At 46.6% G+C, this 21,280-nt stretch overlaps 1 protein-coding gene across 6 annotated transcripts in view; it reads left to right on the top strand.

The window, feature by feature from the left end:
- The window catches only part of PPP6R2 (protein phosphatase 6 regulatory subunit 2), a 105,563-nt gene that overhangs the window by 67,390 nt on the left and 16,893 nt on the right, over positions 1–21,280 (top strand). For all 6 annotated transcript variants that reach the window (XM_074573101.1, XM_074573098.1, XM_074573103.1 and 3 more), the window contains 12 exons: positions 960–1,072; positions 4,993–5,106; positions 6,266–6,392; positions 6,890–7,042; positions 7,777–7,980; positions 8,616–8,680; positions 13,330–13,445; positions 15,047–15,132; positions 15,471–15,551; positions 17,320–17,417; positions 19,975–20,032; positions 21,132–21,259. In XM_074573101.1, coding sequence (XP_074429202.1) covers positions 960–1,072; positions 4,993–5,106; positions 6,266–6,392; positions 6,890–7,042; positions 7,777–7,980; positions 8,616–8,680; positions 13,330–13,445; positions 15,047–15,132; positions 15,471–15,551; positions 17,320–17,417; positions 19,975–20,032; positions 21,132–21,259 — 1,343 coding nt within the window. The remainder of the gene's footprint in view (positions 1–959; positions 1,073–4,992; positions 5,107–6,265; positions 6,393–6,889; positions 7,043–7,776; positions 7,981–8,615; positions 8,681–13,329; positions 13,446–15,046; positions 15,133–15,470; positions 15,552–17,319; positions 17,418–19,974; positions 20,033–21,131; positions 21,260–21,280) is intronic.

The following is a 21,280-nucleotide window of genomic DNA, read 5'->3' as shown; positions in this document are numbered from 1 at the left end:
TCATAAAATCTGCAAGTTGCAGTTCTCTTGGCCCACGAGCAAGGCATGCCGAGTGTTCAATTATACGAGTGCTCTTTTCTTTTTCCTTTCAATAATTTTTACAAAAGATCCGAGCCAGGAGCTCTCGGTCTGGATTTGAGTTTCCTACGCTATTATTGCCCGTCTGGGTGTTGACTGCCCTCCCTGATGCTGAGCAGGAGGAGCAGAAGGAAGGACGCTGATCTCCTGCGTTGGCTGAGATGGGGGCACTGCTTAACAGGTTCCTGCCAGCGCCAGCTCCAAAGCGAACGGGGAGGCCCGGGATTCTTTTGGTGTAGTGTTAATGCGACAAGGTGATTCCCTCACTCATCACAGCAAAAATTGCCCCTTCTGAGAGAAAAACTGGGAAGTAACACGCTGATCTGTATGCCCTCGGCAGCGCTGTCTTACGGGTGAATGCTAAATTACAGCACAAGGTCTTACACGTACAGTGCTACAGAGAGGCTTTGATTGATAGCCAGAATGAGACGATTAAGTTAGCAAAATAGTACTTTAGAGACTTTTAATACATAGTAATTAAATTGTAAAGGGTTTTATCAAGCCATGTATTTTTCTTCATGCAAGAAAACCTCCTGAGTAGTGAGAAGTAAGAATGAAACGCTTGTATGGGAAATTTGCGAGTTAACACACTTGGTCAGGAAGATAATAAAAGAATCCGCACTTTCTGAAATCTTTAACTGCATTTAATTGCTACGTTCAGGGAGGCCTCCTCTTTGATTTTAAAATCTGTTAATGCTTCTAATAATTCGCATCAACGTTATATTTAACAGATGAATAATCTAGAGCATGGTAGCACTTGTTCTGAAAAATTGATTTATTCAGTTTCTTGCATCCCCAGCTACGTTAAATTTCCTCTGGCGGCCAGAATGAGCCAAGTTGAGCCGTTAGCCCTGAAATGTGCCCTGTGTCCTTGTTTGCAGAGGCAATCAAATGCTTCCCAGACCCTGTGTGATATCATAAGATTGAGCAGAGACCAGAGCAATCAACTCCAGGATATACCTGAGCCTGATCCACTTCTCACAGCACTGGAATCGTAAGTACTTGTCAGAGGACTCTTGCTAAACTAATTGCTGCTACTGTTGTCACTGCTGATAGCTCCCCAGAGACACAAACTGCAGTAAGTAGTCTTAAGCCTCTGCTTAACTCCTGGCGTTTGTGGCAACCATTTAGCACTGCTGTTAAATTGTAGCATCACTTAACCGCTTCTGGTGAGACTTCTGGGTTTTGTAGCTCTGCCTGAAGGCAGGAGATGGGGGTTGGTGATCCCCAGAGCTCACAGCCGGATTCAGGACAAGGCAACACCAATGAGTGTATTAAAATGCTCATAGTGCGTATCACAGAATCACAGGATGGTTTGGGTTGAAGGGACCTTAAAGGCCACCCAGTGCCACCCCCTGCCCTGGGCAGGGACACCTCCCACCAGCCCAGGTTGCTCCAAGCCCCGTCCAGCCTGGCCTTGAACCCCTCCAGGGATGGGGCAGCCACAGCTTCTCTGGGCAGCCTGAATTAGGAGGAAGGCGAACTGCGATGGCAATAGTTGAGGGAAATCCCACAAAGATAAATCTTAAAATTCCTGTATTGACGGTGTTCCTTGATGGCAGGTGTGACTTCAGGTGCAAGGCTTCAGGCGTACGTGGCCAAACGCTGGCTGTCATTCCTGACGGTAAAAGTGTTGCTCCATATAGACGGATTTCAGGTCACCAAGCTGCAGTTCAGCAAAATGGGGAAGAAAATGCTGTGACAAGAGAAGGAGTTTCTCACCGTAGTAGCTTGCGTGTCACCGTGCACTTTGTTTTGGATGGGGCATTACCAGCTTCCTCCCAGCCTTTGCCGAGGTCTGCTCACGCACTCCGTGTCCTCTGGCACGCTGCTTTTGGCTCCTGAGTCAAACAGCCGGTGAGGAGGTCTTAACTTAGGTGAGCTTCCCCAGAGATGAGGTGATGCTGGAATGCTGCCTGATAGATCTCACCAAGCTTGTCTGCCTGCCTCTGCCTTTGACCGCACCGTTTGTCTCCCTGGTTTATTCTCCAAACGGGGAGCCCGGACAGAAGTCCTCCTGCACGCTTCAGACGCCTCCCCAGCCCTCCCTCATCGCTCAGAAGGTCACTCCGTCCGTTTGTGGCTAGATGGTGAAAATCCAGATCTCCTCTCTGCCTACCGTCCCCGTGGGTCCCCTAAGGCGTTAGAGTTTGTGTCACCTCCTTTTCCCTCAAAGCCCTGTCGCCTGGGACCAGTGGGAGCTCTCCTCGTGTCTCAGGATCGTTGTGCAGTACTTTAATTAGAGACGTGTCACAATACAGACACATAATTGGTTTAATCCCTTTCTGCCTCCTGATAAACTTTGCAGAGAGGATTTGTAAATAGAGAGATTGGTGTCTTTTATTAGGCCTGGTGGTTTGGCTGGAAAAAGTAAGAAAGCTGTTTTGGTTTTAAGTGTTTTGTTGTGTTTGCACATGGTCTCGTAGAAGTTATTGAAGGTAATCTGCTGCGGAAGTAGTTGGGGGGGGAATCTAACGAATTCCATCATTTGGAAACTGTTGGGGTTTGTTGGGTGGTTTGACAGATGTAATCGGGTGGTGAGACAGTCCTAGTGTACAGTCAGCAAAGCGGCATTTGTGGTGTCTCAGGTTTTTAAGTTACATTTGACAGGAGGTGTTCTCCTGACGGACAGCTGTGAGGAGCGTGTGTCCCAGCGGGGCCCGCCACGTCTCTTCAGACCCCGCGGTTGTGTGCCCGCGCGGCTTTGAGTGAAAGTGGGAAGATTTTTTTCATTTGAAGTTGTTTGTTTTTTTTTCTAAATCCAGAGCTAATTTCTCTATTACTGCTGGGGAAAAAAAAATGATGAGAACCTTGCACATTCAAAGAATATTTTTATTAGGAGTTATTTCCCAAATAATGTTAAGTATGAGTCGTGTACCAGAAAAATGTTGATTTTTTAAGTTAAGTCTACCCCTCTGCATTGTTGCTTTGCTTTTCATAATGTGGTTTTAAATTACTCATGTTAGCGTGTTTACCGCTTCCTGTATTTGCTTCAAAGCTAAAAACACCTACTGGAGATTCAACACGAGATTAAAACCAAAAAAGGCTCTTTTACACCTGGTTGGTTGCCCTGGGAACCTTTAATGAGGGTGGTGGTCACTGCAACGGGCCGTGGAGAACGCGGTATTTCCGACTTTTTCCATAGTTTTAGATTTTCTCAGTAGTTCTGGGGGGGGCAGGAGGTCGCGGCCCGTGGGCTTTCCCGAGAGCCGCTGTGACACCAGTGGTAGAACTGAAGCAATTCCCCTGACGATACAAAGACCGGGGCAAAGCTGCGGTTCGAAGTTGGGCTCCTCCGTCCCTCGGGGGCTCTTTGGGTCCCTCCCCTCCCTGCTGGGCTGTCTGGGCACTCGCCACGTTTCAGGCACTACCTGTAACTTCCGTGAAAGAAATAAAAGTGCTTTTTCACTTTGAAAAAGCATTTCTAGAGGTCATCACACCACTTCATTGCTTAGAAGAAAAAATATTTTGAAGAGGAGTGTTTTTCTGCAGAAGTTACCTTGCTGCTGAAAGTCACACATCTCCTGACTTTTCTTGGCCAGTTTTTCTGGGCATTGCTGGTAACCTTTTTTGATCTTTGGGTAACTTTTTTTATCTCTGAATCATCAATTAATGATCAGCTAGTGCAGCAAGAAAGAGCCGTGACGGGGGTTACAGAATAAATCTCAGATCTAGATTCTCAGTGTCTGCTGGCTGGGTGCAATAGAAGTGAATTCGGTTAATTACAGTAAGCTGTTACTTCACTTTCCTGCCTCTTGTGCTTGTGCTGATGGAGTGTATTTAGATGCTACTTATTAAAATAATTTTATCTCATGCATTATTCATGTATTTTACATTTTTATCTCATATTTTATTTATACAAATGCAAATGAGATTTTTTTCAAACGTTAGAAAATAGTAAAAATTGGGCTGTGAACTTGAGTAATACTGTTTTTAGCTGGACATGTGACTTGGCAAGTCAAGAAAGGCACTTGCTGAGTACTGGGTTTTGGAGAACCCTCATTAACATCCACAGAACGGGCACGGGGAAGAATGGGAACGCTGAGGTGGGAGCAGGCGCTGCTGCAGCTCGGTGGCTGTGGGTGAGGACCAGCCCCAGCGCGGACCTCGTGTTCCTCCGATCTGTTACTCATTTAGCGTGGCAAACAGGAGAGAGAAGTGCGCCGTCGCCTTTGTGCTAATTATTCTTCAATTCTAAGGCCATGTTTGAGTGTCAGAATAATTTTTAATGCTGGAAGAGACCATGGTCATTATTGATTCTGGCTGCAGCGTCTTCAGCACTTCACTTGGTGATCCCTTACCTGGCCCCAGATCCGTCAGGCATCTTATCTTGCTTTAAGGGCTCAAAAGGATGGTGAACTGATTAAAATATGTCAAGGAGGTAATAGCTAAGACTACGAAAAATGTGCATATTATTTACAGTTTGCATTTGTTGGCCTCCGTTTCCAGGTCCTAGATCATCTTCTGCCAGTGGCAAATGAGAAGGGTCAACTTCCACTCTGTCTTCTGCCATTCTGAGGGATCATTTTAGGCTGTCAGCTCATAGCTTCGTGTTGGCTTTAACAAATTCATTTGGCTGAGTTGACACTTGGGTCGTCTTCCAGTTTCTAATTAAGAGGTATATCCTGTTGATAAAGGAGGACGACAGTTCGGTTTGGAGTCTAGGTGTCTATAACCAGGGCTTGCCTTAGAGCTGAGAAAGCAAGTTCAGAAGCCTGGTGTAGAACCACTCTCGTCATAGGAGGCTTTAGAGAGGAATGTCTTTGTTCTTGCTAATTAAAAAAAGGCGGGGAGGGGGGGGAAATTGCAGCCTTTTTTTTCCCCAGAAGACCCAGAAGTGGATATTTTGTGATTAAAGCAACTGCCAAATACTTCTAATTCTTACACTTCTGATGTGTGTGTGTTGACCAACAGGCAGGAATGTGTGGAGCAGCTCCTGAAGAATATGTTTGATGGAGAACAGACTGAAAATTGCATAGTGAACGGAACACAAGTTCTTCTAACGTTGCTGGAAACAAGGCGCTCTGGGTAAGGTTCTCTAGCAAAGAACAATGTTGGGAACTCCAGTCTCCTTTTACCTGGGCAAAAATGGAGAAGTGCTGTCTGGAAAACAAGGAGAGCTGTTTGGTTTCGACGCAGTGGCTGTACCAGTGGTACCAGTTGGCAGCTGGGCCCTTCCTGGTTCTTGCCCGTCTACAGGAGACCTTCCAGCAGAACGTGTGCAGGGTGGGGCAGAAAATGGCTCATCACTCGTAACCTGTGGGGTGACGTGTGCGTGTGTACGTATTATATACGGGGCTGTGTAGCTTAATTTTGTTTTTTAAAATTATATCTACCTTCTATGTCTTTTGATGGAGATAGAGGAGAGAAAAGGCAAAAGAGAGTTCTAGGGAGGAAGAGAGACACTGAAAAATCCCAATTTCTAAAAAAGGAGAAAATAAGGAAGCGTGAAGGAGGTAACGGAAGGTTGGGAAGAGCTATTGGAAGGGAGGGCGGGAGGCGGCACTGGGCAAACCAGGTGCTGCTCTGAAAGTCACGTGCAGAGTTAAAAGCGAGAAGTTGAGGTACTGATTCTGCCGTGTCTGTGCCCGGCGTCTCTGAAGGGTGACGAGTTAGGGGCTTGGGGGCTCCTGTCTCGCCCACTCCTGCCTTGCTGGAATTACACCTCGCTGCTGGAGGAGAGCCTTTCTTTTATCCCAGTGTGGGGCTCTGCCCTCGGAGGGGGCTGGTGACACTTGTTGCCATCCCCTGTGCCCATCGTGAGCACAGCTCCGCGCCTGCTCAAGGGTGTCCTCAGTATGTTTACGTACATCTTTTTGAACGCTTGTGGAAGGTTTGCGGTTTTTAACAAATGTTTACAGCTAACTCTTGCTGATGTAATTTACTTTTCAAATGTTTGGGAAGTTTTAAAAACCAGGAAGCACTTTGGTAATTTGTCTCTGTCATCTCTGCAGACAGCCTATTCTGTCTTCCCACTCATCTCACTCACAGGTTTGATTATGTGATGTCATCCTGTAAGTGATACGTTAATGTAGTGTAGTTATGTAAATATATTCAGTAGCTAGAAATTATTATTTTTCATATTCATAGTTATTTTTCAAGGGGAAATAACCAACATGGACAGCGTGACTGGAGACCATTTTAAGACGTTGTCAAACCTTAACTGCCGTGCTTTTCTTCTTGGCAGAGTGGAAGGACTGATGGACTCATACACTCAGGGATTTGAAAGGTCTTACACTGTCAACAGCAGCATCTTACACGGGATTGAACCCCGGCTAAAGGATTTCCACCAGCTGCTGCTCAGCCCTCCCAAGGTGAAGCATCTCAGCCTTTCTCGGGAGCAGACGGCTCCCGACTGATTTCAGGGTTTGGCTTTCCTTCTACACAGGCTTCCTGGATATTTTCTGGAAGCGCCACGTGCTGGAAGAGACAAACGTCTTTGGAAGAAACATTCACTCTTAAAGTTTATCATTCAGGTGCCTAGGGACTAGGCTGTAGGGATTTTGAAAGTTGTATTTGAGTAAAAGGAAGGAGGAGAGATCTGTTGGGACCGGTGGCTTGCGTAAAGATGGGGAGCGGGCGAAGAGAGGAACTTTTGGTTAGTGGATATTTTGATTTTAATGTTCAGTTTTGGAAGTACAAGTCTCTCAGTGGTCGCACGACACTGTCCTCTGTGCGGGCAGATGGTTTAGGTTTACCTGCAGAGAATATTTATGAAATGAACTAGTTAGGTTTAGTTGAATCATTGAGCGTATACGCCCGAGGAAATGCTGCGCTTTGCTGAGGTACTCGTTGTCTGTTTCCCCGACAGAAAACAGCGATCCTAACTACGATTGGTGTCCTGGAGGAGCCACTGGGGAACGCTCGTCTTCATGGATCTCGTCTAATAGCTGCTCTGCTTCACACAAACACTCCCAGTATTAATCAGGAACTATGCAGACTCAGTACCATGAATTTATTACTTGTGAGTAATACGCCGTGACTCTCTCAACGGGGAGAGAGGGAATGACTTTAAACTGGGAACATTTTTGCTTTCCCTTTCATCTGTTCTGCGCAAGGTGCTTTGTTCCACGTGCGCCAGTGTCTAGAATTACTTTTCTAATCTGCTGAAAGTAGGAACATCCATTCTCAGAATAGCTTTTGTAATGCAAATACAGTTGCTCGGTATTTTGTACGGAACCTCATGCTTCACGTTTGTTGTTACAGTCGTTCGGTAGCGCAGGTGCCAAATAGGCTGGTTACGGAGAAGGCTTGGGTATGGTGTGCGTGACAGCCCTTGTAACACCGAGAGCCGCTCTCTTTGGCTGGCTGTGAACAGGGACACGTTCTGAAAACTGCCAAAATAACCCGGGCGGTCTTTCAGAAAATTATTTTTATACTTAGAAATTATTTAGTTAATACTTTTCGTATGATTAATTCAGCCGCAGAATAGACGACATTTTTTTTTCAGTGTGTCTGTGCTGCGAGCCCTGGCTGTGCACGAGAGCGTTTCCAGTGCGCGCTTACTGGAAGTACACATTGCAGCAGGGCAGAGAGAGCGCGCTCGAGCCCTCAGTGGATGCTGCAGCACATACGTAGATGGGTTTTAGCGGAACTGCTGATTAAACAACCAGTTGGGCAGCGTTCTGATATCATTCAATTGCTAAGAACTGGCAGATGTATCAAGAGTGACTTCCTTTGTTTCTCATTTTGTTCCAGGACTTATTTTTTAAATACACATGGAATAACTTTTTGCATTTCCAAGTGGAGTTGTCCATAGCAGCTATTCTCTCGCACTCTGTGCAAGAGGGAAGAACTATCACGAACGACCCAGAGAGCAGAGAGGAGGTGCTGAATGGAAACGTGGCCACAGAGAACTTAGAGACTCCGGAAACCAACACGGAGAATATCATGGTTACTCATGTAAGTCTGGTCGCGTCACCTGAGGATGTCAGACTGACGGACTCAGCCGGAATGGGCATTAACGAGAAAACGGCATGACGAGCTGTTCAGGAGCGTGGAGTTTATTTATAAGGGTCTAGATATAATTTGTTTCTCTCAGTTCTGGATGGAAGTGTATTTGTTTTGTAAATTCGTTTTTAGCATCCAATTACAAAATAAACATACCGCCCACCTCATTTAACGGGCTGGTGAATCCATTTTTATTTAATTTTTTTAGCAAAGATGCATATAAACTTTGGACTACAACTAGACAATTACATTTTAGCTTCTGCATGGTGGCCCTAATGATGAAAACTTCGTGTTGTGTTTGTAAAATGCCCACAGCGTTGTGCACTGCTGCTCACGTGGAGCCCCGCAGCAGGCTGGAGATGTTGGAGGTAGTGCTGTTTTCCCTGCGTCCTCTGAGGAAAAAAAACTGAGGGAGAAGAAACTTGAGCTCTTGGGAAAGACAAGTGCTGAACTTTACGTTCTTGTTCAGTAGGAGTGAAGGAACGAGCAAAAGTAACTCCAGTTCAGTACAGGCTTCCTGAGGCATGAGTCGTACTTTGGCAGACTTCTGAAATGTTCTTTCTATCTCTTTTTTTTTTCCCCTCCAGCTGTTCCAGAAGTGCTGCCTCGTGCAAAGGATACTGGATGCCTGGGAAGCCAATGACAAAATCCAGTAAGGGACTGCGGGGGCAGAAGGGCCCGGCTAGGGCTGCGGGTTGAGAATATTGCCTTGAAATAGGCTTCCAGTTATTTGGATAATTTATATTTTAATGGCGTCTAAAATGATTTGGATTTCAATTGTAGTTTGGAATTAGCATTATTGGCATGTTAAAAAGCAAATTCACCAAATAGGCATGTAACTTGAAAGCATGATTTTTTAAAAATGCTTATAACATCTCAGCTCAGATGCACAATATGGTTCGTTCTTGCTTTCTCGGGAAATTACATAACAGATTAATTATACAAAATATTAATTTTTTTTTTAAATGCATAATTATATTCTCCCTATGGTGAGCACCTGTATGGAGCTGAGGTGGGCGAGCAGATTTGCCCCTGCGTTTAATACTAATATTGCTGATTGCAATGATTATAAGAACTAAATAATTTAAAAAACCTAAAGCATATTAAAATGAGAATATTACCTAGGCTTCTCTTTCTTCGTCCATCTAAATGTTTCGGTCCTCCCTCACTATTTTGGGCTCTTTATGGCTTCAAAGTGCTTTGTAGTCCCACATAATTATTGTGGGCTTACTGTCAGGCCATAATTGCTGGGTTGGGTTTTGGGTTGATTTTTTTGGTTGTTTTGTTTTGGTTGGGGTTTTTTTTTTGTTTTGTTTTTTTCCCTTTGCAACCCCTTGGGCTGTTGATAACAAATTTTGGTGATAGTTGCATTGCACAACTAGAACTGTGCACAGTTTTATAGGTAACAGAAGTAATCTGTGGTTGCTGCTTAAGAGTTTTCCTAATTAAATTAGATAGGAACTAGAGCTCATGCATATTTCATGCCAAACAGTTCCAGTCACCCCACTGGAAAGAATTTTAATGGCAAGAAAAAATACTGAGCTGAGAGGTGTCTCAGATAGTGTGCTTTAACAAGTTTGAGGTTTTATGGAGATGGTTGTGTGCACTCTGTGAGGAGACGGAGTCAAGCACTGGGAGCCCCAGGGTCAGAGATCCCAAACTGAGAGTTGGGAAATATTTCTTAAGGATCATCAACAAGAATGGCGGTGATATATTTCCTTGTTGGGTCCTGGATTTTCTCTTTGGGTTCTCTTAGTTTTAGTTATTCCGTATGTTCCTGATGAAGGCCTTTGTAACTACTAGAACTTAACTCCTAGGTAACCCACGTAATTCTTTTGCTGCAGTCCGTTTGATCTGCCCGGGTAGTTAGGATTTAAAATAACGTAGGTCTGGTCAGCGATGTGAGTGCATAGGAAACATCAGTTTACTGTAGCACATCTTCGTTTGCCTTCCTATTCGTGTAAATGTAGTAACCACCAATTGCGGCACAGTTGATAAAACGTATTTAGAACTGTTGAAATAGAGGTTAATTCTGCGTGTTTGCTGGCTGCGTTCCAGCGGTGTGCTAAGGGCTGCTCAGCTCAGAAACAGTCTTGTATTGGGCCTCCTGGAGCATACAACCGAAGACAGACACAGCATCGCAGTACGCTGCTTTTCTCCCCGTGCACTTTATGTTTTTGAGAAAGCTGAGCTTTGCGGGTTTGCTGAAAACCCTGCGTTTTTATGGAGAGCGACAGGACACTGCTGCGTCCTTTCGCCCCGTCTGCCCGCGGGTTTTCTCCAGCTCTTCGCAGGGCTGGGGCAGCCTGGCTCCGGGCACCCCCCTTCCCCGCTGCCCTGGGGAGACGGGGGCGTCGGGGGGGCTCTGGGCAATTTGTGCTCTGTATTTTGGAAGAGGAAGATGTGGAGGGGTGATGCAGGTGTTCTTCCAAACCATCCAGCCTCCTCACCTCCACGTGTTCAGCTCCAGCATTAGGGGAAACCTGAGATAATTTCAGTATAAACTTACCCGTTTTTAGAGATTCAGGGGGTGATGATTACGCTTTTCAAGGAATGTGGGGTTCATTTGGAAAAAAAAAAAAAAAGGCTCGAAAATGTAGCTGTAAGCGCATGCGGTCGGGAGAGCTGGTACCGCCGATGGCGTCGCTGTGTTCGACCCATGGGCTTGGGCTGCTGCGCCAAGCGAGGCGGGGGAGGACTGACACGAGCACCGCATCCAGCTCCAGATTAACTCCCTGTCTTCCTCTCCCCCAAGGGAAAATGAAATTCTTCGTTATGCTTGGCTCTGTTAGCGTCTCGGAAAGAAAGCTTTGTTTTACAGCTGGAGACTCGATGAATTGAGGTGAAAACTTCTTGTCGTCCTGTTCATAAGGGGTTTATTTTTGTTTAGTTTGATTCTGACCCACCAGTTTTATTTCTGGTGGCTTGAGTCAGCCTTGGTTGCTCCGTGTGCTACATCAAGAATTAATAATTTCTGAATTTGACTTTGGGACTTGGGATACGTTAATGTGCATAACGTTACAATGAATAATAGCATTGTATGTAAGAGCTTTGTCTGGGCTTCTTTCCAGCACCTGCTGGTTTAAAGGCAGAAAGGCTGTTTCTAAATGTGGTCCTGTGGAATTTCGTAGCGGGAATCTGCCACTAGGGTTTACATTTTTCTTCCCAAATCTCATCAGTCCTTCTTTGGATGCTGTGGAAAGCAGAATTATTTCAGGCGCTTCATCCCCCGATTTTGAGGTTGCTGCTTTGCTCTCCAGTGGAGGAGAACCAGCGAAGGCTCAAAGAAGAGACACTTGGAGACTGCTTGGACTTAGTGTTAGCTGCTTAGATTTTCTTTGTAAGGGGAAATCTAGTGGTTGGAGATTAGTGTCTTTTGTTCTCTTGGATTCATCTGCTTAATACTTCAATTGCAAGTAAAACCCTAAAGCTTTTCCAGTAGTGGTGATGTAAATTCTTATTGCTGAGAGGTTTTTTTAGTGGAAATTATAAGCAGATTGTTTATTTCTGCACTGCTCTTCCAGTGTACCCCATCAGCTTCCTCTTTGTAACTGGCTTAAATTTGATCTGGTGCATTCAAAGTGGGTGAGTGACTGTCACCCCAGGAGGGACTCTGGATCAGGGAGGGGAGCCACAGAATCATAGAATCTTCATGGTTGGGAAGGACCTTTGAGGTCATCGAGCCCAACCATACACACACACAAAACTCCCTACAATCTCTGCCACTAGAGCATGCCCTGAAGTGCCACATCTAGACGTTTCTTCAACACCTCTAGGGATGGTGACTCAACCCCCTCCCTGGGCAGGCTGTTCCAGTGCCTGACCACCCTTTCAGTAGAGTAATTCTTCCTAATCTCTAATCTAAACCTCCCCTGCTGCAGCTTCAGCCCATTTCCTCTGGTCCTGTCGTTATTCCCCTGGGAGAAGAGGCCAACACCCACCTCTCTCCACCCTCCTTTCAGGTGGCTGTAGAGGGCAATGAGGTCTCCCCTCAGCCTCCTCTTCTCCAAGCTAAACATGCCCAGCTCCTTCGGCCTCTCCTCATATGCCCAGGTCTCCAGAGCCCTCACCAGCCTGGTCGCTCTCCTCTGGACACGCTCCAGCACCTCAATGTCCCTCTTGTACAGCGGGGCTCAGAACTGAACACAGCACTCGAGGTGAGGCCTCACCAGTGCCGGGTACAGAGGCACCATCACTTCCCTGCTCCTGCTGGCCACGCTATTCCTGATACAAGCCAGAACGCTGTTGGCCTTCTTGGCCACCTGGGCACACTGCTGGCTCATGTTAAGCTGGCCATCCACCAGCACCCCCAGGTCCTTTTCTGCCGGGCAGCTTTCCAGCCACTCTGCCCCATGGGACGAGGGGGAAGGGTTTTACACTGGAAGAGGGGAGATTGGGATGAGATCTTGGGAAGAAATCCTTTGCTGTGAGGGGGGTGAGCCCCTGGGCCAGGTTGCCCAGAGAAGCTGTGGCTGCCCCATCCCTGGAGGGGTTCAAGGCCAGGTTGGACGGGGCTTGGAGCAACGTGGGCTGGTGGGAGGTGTAACAAAATCACAGAGTGATGGGGGTTGGAAGGGCCCTCTGGAGACCATCTCCTCCCACCCCCTGCCAGAGCAGGGTCACCCAGAGCAGGTGGCACAGGAACGCGTCCAGGGGGTTTGGGATGGCTCCAGAGACGGAGACTCCCCCACCTCTCCGGGCAGCCTGTGCCAGGGCTCTGCCACCCTCACAGCAAAGAAGTTCCTCCATGTGTTTAGGTGGAACTTCTCATGGTCAAGTTTGTGCCCGTTACCCCTTGTCCTGTCCCCGGGCACCACTGAGAAGAGCCTGGCCCCATCCTCCTGACACCCCCCCTTTCAGTATTTATCAGCGTTGATAAGGTCCCCCCTCAGCCGTCTTTTTTCCAGACTGAAGAGACCCAAATCCCTCAGCCTTGGAAGGGGGGTCCCTCAGCCTTGGAAGGAAGACCCGGGCCTGTGGCAGGGGTCAGAACTGGATGGTCTTTAAGGTCCCTTCCAGCCTAAACAATTCTGTGATTCTACGATCTCTCCCCTCTCAAAACATGACAAACTGCAGCCAGGTTCCTCTGTTGTGGGTGATCTCCTCCCGTGCCGGGCCCGTGGGAGCAGGGAGCGTCCCTGCTGCTCTCTGCTGCGTCCTCTGTCCTAACCCTCCCTGGAGCATTGGGTACCTGTGTCTGGCTGTTGCAGCAGCGGGACGCTCTCAGTGTGTCGTGATGTGACTGTGACCCCGGGGTTCCCAGTGCTCGGCTGGTTGCTACTGGCTGTTTTCTCTTTTCAGGGCAGAAGGTGGAATGAGGCGAGGCAACATGGGCCACCTCACCCGGATAGCCAACGCCGTGGTGCAGAACATGGAGAAGGGCCCCATGCAGACTCAGATTAGTGAGTTCATTAAAGGTTTGTGCACCTTTCTCTGTTTTTTCTTGATTAAATAATCCTTGCAGGCCTTTTGGGGAGACTTTTATTGCATGTATTTCACGAGAGTCCCTTTTATAATGAAAAAGATTCTTAGTTAAATATTTCCCATAACTTAACAAAATGTCCCGACCAAATTTGGATGCTCTTTGTTTTCAAACAATTACATTGAAATTGTTGGAACTTTGTTTTTGCAGCCGGAGGCTGAAGGTGTCCTTTTTGTGCTAAAGAATGCTGCTTTTCATCCAGATTTAAGTGTGCATTTATTGTGCTTATTTGGAGCATTCTGGGGAGGTGTTTATATGGGGTGTTCTTATGCTTCCTTATTCTTACACCTGCCTGAGAGGAGACACCAGAGTACATGGTCGCAGGGACCCTACACCTCCGCTTTGTCGGAGATAGTCGCGTTGCCAGGCTTTGTCCATCAGGTCTTCATCAGACTTTTATTTTTAGAGAACTAGTTCTATCTGACATTTTTGTGTGAGAGGAAATCAGATTTTCCATCTGCATCTATTAAGGGAAACAATGAGCACAAATGTGACCTGAGTTTCCATTTTTGGCATCTAACAAACATATCAAACGGTAATGTAGAGACCTGGTGTGTTATATCCACAGGAAAACTGAGAAGTCACAAATATTTTAGTAAAGACTGAAAGTTTCACAAGTTACAGTTATTTCTGTGTTGGTTTTCTGTGCTGGCTCTGGCTGGGATGAAGATAACTGTACTCACGGCAGCCGTGCGGTGCTGTGGTTCGCATTTGGGACTGAACCGCTGTTGATAGCGCGCCACTGATTTAGCTCTTGCCTGGTGCTTGCCCAGCGCCAAGGCTTTCACCCGCTCTGTCCCCGGCCCCGGGGGCAGATGGGGATGGACGAGGGGCTGGGAAGGGACAGAGCCGGAGCCCTGAGCTGGGCGGGCTGAAGGGCTGGTCCATGCTGTGTTCTCCGCAGCAGGAACGGGGGTCTGGCTTTGCGAGGTAGCTCCCGCTCAGAGACTGGCTGAGCATCGGTCTGCTGGTGGGGGGTGTTGAGTGAGTGCCTTTGCATCTCTGGGTTTGAGGGGTTTTTCCTCTTTTCTCCACTTATTAAATCTTCTTTATCTCGACCCATGAGTTTTTCTCACTTACGGTCTTCCAGTTCTCTCCCGCATCCTGCTGTGGGTGGAGGGAGTGAGCAGCTGGGGGGGTGCTTGGGTGCTGGCTGGGGTCAACCCACCGCAGTCACCGTGAACGAAAAGGAATAAAAAAGTAGGACTTAAGTCACATGTGTGTTGGTTTTCAGGAAGTTGTAGAAGTTTTGTGTCTTTAGCCCACAAACGCGGTAAGGTTGTTAAGACCAGTAATACCTTACTGCTTGGCCTAATGAAAGATCTTCCTTTCTCTGCAGAATTTTAACGTTTTTAGAAAATCAGGAGTAAAATGTAACTCACTTTGCAGAGTCCTTGCGTAACGCGGACATTACTTAGCTCATGTGCAGGTGCATGTGGCTGCCCAAAAACTTCCAGGTGCCCAGTGGGGCTTAGTGACCTGCTTTGATCCTTCTCATGAGTTGTGGTAATCTTTACGGTGACCTCCTTGTTACAGAGCTACCTGAGGACTGTAGAGGGAGATGGGAGAGTTTTGTAGAAGAGACGCTGACGGAAACAAACAGGAGGAATACAGTGGATTTGGTGAGAACCGTGATATTGTGCATGTTTCAGATAGGCCTGCTATCTTCTGGACTTTCTTTAACTAAAAAATAATAATAATAAAAAAGAATGCTACTGGGGTTTTTTCTTCTTTTGCTTGTTTTTGTGAAGTAGGCTTCCAGGGGTAGAGCGTTTGTAGAAAGCAAGTTCCATAATAGTTCTTCTGGCAGCTCTGGTAAACTCTAGTCCACGTCCCCGTCTTATTCATGGGGACAGATTCTGCCTTCTGAGGAGTTTGGTCTTTGATGGTATGTGTGGAACGAAGGTGTTTGAGCTTTCTTGGCTTTCACTCGTGCTTATTATTTTGTACTTCTTTCCAGGTGAGCACTCACCATCTGCACTCTTCCAGTGAGGATGAAGACATTGAGAGTGCTTTTCCCAATGAACTTTCTCTCCAACAGGTGGGTTGACAACATGCTCTTCACTATTCCTGGGAAGCTTGCTCCTCCGATTCCCCCATCATCCAGCCTAGTATGCAGCAGCTTCCAAAATTTTCAGAAATTTTCCTCTTAGTGTGTTCAGCTCTTTTGTGTTTCTCCAGCGTAGTTACTTAGGTGGTCTAGACTCCGATTGGGAATAAATTTGGCCCAGGCTGCGTACGCATCCCAGTTACGTGATGTGTCTGACGTTTCTCTGAGGCACTGCATATTTCTTGCTCTTTTCCTGGTTCTCCCCACGCTATGTCAGCAGTGAAGAGCAGGGAGCAGCAGCATTACAAGCAGTAAAAAGCCCTGACTTAGGGAGAAACGGAGGTAATTAAGGGTTCACTTGCATTTAGCCAAGATCTCGGGATCCTCAAAATCTGAGGTGCTCTGCTAAAGCTCCATCAAATATATGGAAGCTGCCTTTTCAGGCTGAAGTATTTAGACAAATTCTTCCAATTCTTTTTCATGCTGAGAACATAAAGAGCATTAGCAGAACCTAGCAGTTTCAACCGATTTAGAAGGAAGTTACCTACAGGGAGTGAAAAGACAGGGTCAATCTGAGATTTTCTAGTTAAGGGTTAAAAAGGGGTTGAAAGTAGTTTATAGTTATTCTTTTGTCCAGATACTCTAATGGGCTACTCTGGCATTACAAATAACTTTTTTTCCTCGTCTGATACTTAGAAAATGCATTAAAAAAAGGAAAATGCATTGCCTTTGAAAAAAAAATTGTATTTTATTGTGGCAAGCATCAATAGAAATATTGGCAGGAGCCTGCAGAACTCCTCAGGCCGAACACAGGTACTTCGTAGCAGCTGCAGTGGGGTCACGACAAAGTGCAGCTGCAGAGACCCATGTTTGAACTGTGGAGCTGGAGCGGGCTGCTGACCGGTGCTCAGAATTCTCCTCCAAATAGGAGAAATTATCTTGAGAGAAAAACCAGCGCAATGCGTAAGAGCAGGCGTGAGATGCGGTTTGGAGGCAGAAGCAATCCTTTTCATAACTAGAGACTGCGGCATGGATGACTAGGCGGGAACGGCACCAAAAGCAGATCTGGGCAGTTATCCTGAGACGGCAGCTGGAGAACAGGAGAGCCACACTGCTGTGGGGAACCTGGTGGATGAGGGGTGGGAGCGTTGTCTCAGAGACATGTGGAGGAATTTCCCCATTCCCCTGGGGAGCGTCCAGGCAGAGGCAGTGAACTTCCGAAGGGATTTGTGTTAGCCAAAGGTAAGCTGGAGGATGGTAATGAGAATGGTCAGAGGTGTAGAACGTGACACAGGAAGAAAAGTTGAAAGAATTTGGTCCAATTGGTCAAGAGAAGACGAGATTGTGTGGAGACATACGCCTTGTCCTACAAGCAAGAGGGATTGAGAGGAAGGGAGAAGCACCTTCTTGACGTCCACAGGGGGCGTAAGCTGCAGCAAGGGAAATTTCATATTGCATCAGGGGAAAGCAAACATGAAAAAACCCCGATACAACAGTCTAGTAGAGTAATGAAGCCAACAGATGGTTTCCTAGGAAAATTTCCTAACTCTCCATGGAAGTTCAGAGCAGATCAGAGAAGCGTCTGTCCTGGACTCGCAGAAGCCTGTTTGAGATCCTGCTTTGAGAAAGGAGGTTGGAGTAGGTGATTTCTCAAAGTTCGTCAGTTTTCTACGATTTTAATGCTTTTTAGAATATGTGTTTTCAGCCAGCTTAATTGAATGTCTTTGGACACCTTAATGGTATGGTTTCCGTTGCTCAGGCCTTCTCCGAGTACCAGATCCAGCAGATGACAGCTAACTTTGTGGATCAGTTTGGCTTTAACGATGAGGAGTTTGCAGACCAGGACGATAATATCAAGTAAGTTTATAAAACTTCAGCGTTTAAGCCTCTTCGCATCTAATCTTCCTTCTTCTAGTTCAGGTTTTAAAGTGAACCTTGCTGTGTACCTCCTTCGGTTTGAGACAAACAGAAGACTGACGGGTGGCTTGGAGAACAGCTGACCTCTTTGTCGTTTTATAGGAATTCATCTCTGCTCTCCAAAGGCGGTTGTAGAACCGAGGAAAAGTGCTTCTTCATTTTGGAGAGAGACATTTTTAATAAAACACACAATTATTATCCAGCCATATTCTAGAATAAATTTAATTGCACAGAAAGCAAAGCATTAGAGCTAAGTCTAGGCAATTACCCAGATAGTCTCCAGTGGCAGTAAGTCCTTATTGAAATTAGAAGAAAGAATAGTGTTCTGATGAAGTCCATGGAAAAATTTAGCCATTTTCTCTCTTAGGAATTAGGAAACATAGATAAGGCAGGAGCAAATAACAGCTCAAAGGCAGCAGATAGAGGTGGATTTAATGTTACGCAATTTGCTGAATTCGGTGTTCAGAAGTGGTGGTGCTTTTATAGAGCTCCTGTAATCTAATTAAAACCACAGCTCATCTTCTCGCCTTAAAAATTGTGGCGCAGGAAATGAATGGGACTGTCGTTATCCCACTTGGCCATAATGGTTCAGAAATTGTAACTGTTGAGTAGACGTTTATTGACAGAGGAGTGCTCCAGGGCACCCAGCGTGTTTCCTGCTCGTCGGTTTTGCCCATTCACTTCTGCCTTGCGGCAGTGATCCTCTGGATCAAAAGAACTGTTTGTCATCCAGGGTGGGGGGGGTTGTGGCAGTACCCGCGGTAGGGACCCTGCCAGGGCTGGGACTCGCAGGCCCGCACGGCTCGGGGCTGCTCCCCAGGGAGCCGCCGCGTCCTGCTGTCCTGGAGCCCGACAGAAACGGGGAGCTTTTGGCTCAGAAAGCGCCGGACACGCCACATCGCTCCCACTCTGCCTGCTCCGCGTCTGATTTACTGAGGAGTTTTTTGCTGGTTCTGCTCAAACTGTATTTTTAGCGACTGCTGGGCTCCATGAAATACCTTAAATGAAATGATGATGTGGAAATAGTTTGGCTGCTTCAGAGCTGCTTCCAAACATGAATCAAAGTAGAGTCGTAAGGTCCTTGGGGTCTGAGGAGCTCCAGTAAGGTGTTTGCCAAATAGTCGGGAACCGTCTTCTAACATGGAGACGGATTTTGGAGTCCAGCTTTCCCACCTTTTTTTTCCTGAGCATTATGGATGTCCAGAGCTTTAATAAGGCCAAAAAGTTCCAGACTAGGGGAGTTTACGTGAGAGTGAACATGGATTACTTACTTCCACACATTTTTTAAAAATAAAATACACTTTTAACTTCTTATCAGATAGCAGCAAATACTGAACTTGGGAGTGTGGGGGTGGAGGGGGAGAGAGAATTTACGTGAGGAGCTGCTGAAGGCAGCTGATGTCCATTTTGAAAATGAACTTGAAACTGAACAAACTGTAACTGAGATGTGCTGGACTCCTCTGTCTTTGTCAGTAGAAAAGAAGAATATCCTGTAAAACTGCTCTGGTCTTGAATGATCTGGGAATGCTGCTCCCTGCCAGCTGTTTTCCAGCTGTTGAGAACGGTTGCAGATAGGAATTCGAATATTTTGAAAAGTGTTAATCATGTTTCGATGTCCTGGTGATGTGCCTGACAGTATTTGTTACTAACTGAACAGTTGTCTTTAAAAGCAAATGACACTGCTGAAAGTCAGAGAGACGTGGGCACGGTGAGGAAATGCTGCGGACCCGCACTGGGCCAGTAGGTTGGAGATTTGCGGCCTGTAGCCCCCTCTGCTGTTCTTAGAGCAGACGCTCGGGTCGAAATCAGAAATCGGGTTATTTAACGATCCTTCCAGCCAAGTGTGTCTTAGTAACGCAGCGGGTTGTTGAGCCGCGAGTACACCGAGATCCCTGGCGTGGCTGTGACGACGTTAGCGCAGGCGGGTGCAGCCCCTCCTGGATATCTCTGGGTACATCCCCACCGCGCGGGATTCGCTCCCGTTGCGGGTCTCGTCTCCCTGGGGCCGAGGAGCCCAGTGGAACGCGTGGGCGACCGTAGCACTGGAATCCCAGAGCAAATGGGTGCGGCTCCGTCTCTTCTCAATTAATTACGAGTTTGGTGTTTTTCAACAAGATTTGGTGCAGCTGGAAAGACGCGGTATAAAAAATGAGGATAACCTTTATGCTCCATGGATACCATGAGAGTTGCAAAGTAACAGCCCGGGCAGTGCTGGGCTTGTCGTGAAGCCTCAAAATACCATGTCAACAGGATAACGGCAAAGGTTGTTCACTTGGGGATTGAATCAGACCTAAGAATGAAAATCTGGAATAGTCTTTCAGCTCAAAGAGAGGAGACCGTTGGGCTTAACACAAAAGTGACTGTTGAGGGAACAAACGCAGGCGGCGTTGAGTGGTCGTAGCAAGCGTCTCTGTGGTTCGCATCCCCTGGTCTTGTGCTGCAAAAGCGCTTCGTTGCTCCATGCCTTCACTGAAGTTTCTTTCCCTTCTCTTTGCAGTGCTCCCTTTGACAGGATCGCAGAGATAAACTTCAATATAGACGCTGATGATGACAGTGTAAGTGCCTATTCTGGGATATTCGATACGACGGATTCTGGCAAGTTCGTTCGTGCTTGAATTAGCTGTTATTTTGAAAGACAAAAGAGTTGGTATGTTATTTTGGTAAATGAAAGCTGGTAACCGGACTCGTAGCTGAGTCTGGTTAAGGAACTCGGGGCATGACGTGAACCCTCGGAGAATCTCCCCACGTTTTATTGCGTTGATGAGGATCTTCAGAAGTTGTACTCTTGACATGGGAGGGGTCTTTCTCTCTCTGTGCGGTGTGAATCTGTATTGTCCTTCTTTTCACTTTGATAATATTTCCGTACACAGGCAAGGGAAAAATGCAAATAGAGAGGATTGAGGTTTTTATGGGTCTAAATACTACCATGCTGTGTCTTCCGTTTCTGGTGTTTTGACCGAAATCAATACTCATTGAGGAAGCTGGGCATTGGCTTAACGGAGCTGATTCCAAGCTCATCTCCTGACTTTATTTTAGTCAGTACTAAGACGCAGGTTTCCGTAATCTTAAAATACTTTCTTTTTCAGTTAAACAGTACTACGAAGAGTATTTTTTTTTCTCTCTTCTGGCTGCTCTAGGCAGTGCTGTGTAGGATCCAGAAAATTGCTTTTCTTTTTGAATCTGCCAGTGAAGTCTGCAGCCCCCAAGAGGTGTTTATATACTTTCCTTAACTCGGTTTTTCCCCGAGTCGGCAGTTCTAGCATGTGGTGGAATTCCAGTGCAGTGGCTGCTTTGGACTCTGTGCCATCTGGAAGTCGCTTAGGCAACCTTTTAATTGGGAGATGCTGCGCGATGAGGGGTGCGAAGCAGCCCGCGGGAGGTCTGCTCTTCTGGATAGGTGTAGGCTGAGACGCTGTTGTGTTTCTTTCTTGGTCCCTCACGGGCTCGCTGCCTCTCAGCGCACTGTGCCGTTACTGCTCTTCCACAGCTCAGCATTCCGTGGCACGACTTGGGATGGGAAATGAAAGAAAAGCAAACACCTTCATGGAATTAGTTGTGTGCGAATGTTGTTCTGCAAACTTTCTTGTCGTTGAAGTTCTTGTTTCTGTTTCCAAAGAATGAATGGAATTTGATTTCTTTTTAACATTATTTTAGCCCAATGCTTCCCTCTTCGAAGCCTGCTGCAGTGAACGGATCCAACAATTTGATGATAACGAGGAGGAAGAAGATATCTGGGAAGAGAAGGAGATAACCTATGCAACCCAAGTTAAATCAAGAACACGGTAAGGTGAAAACAAAAGATC

The sequence above is a fragment of the Larus michahellis genome, chromosome 1 (genome assembly GCF_964199755.1).
Source record: "Larus michahellis chromosome 1, bLarMic1.1, whole genome shotgun sequence".
NCBI lineage: Eukaryota > Metazoa > Chordata > Aves > Charadriiformes > Laridae > Larus > Larus michahellis.
This window is presented reverse-complemented; position numbering and strand designations above follow the sequence as displayed.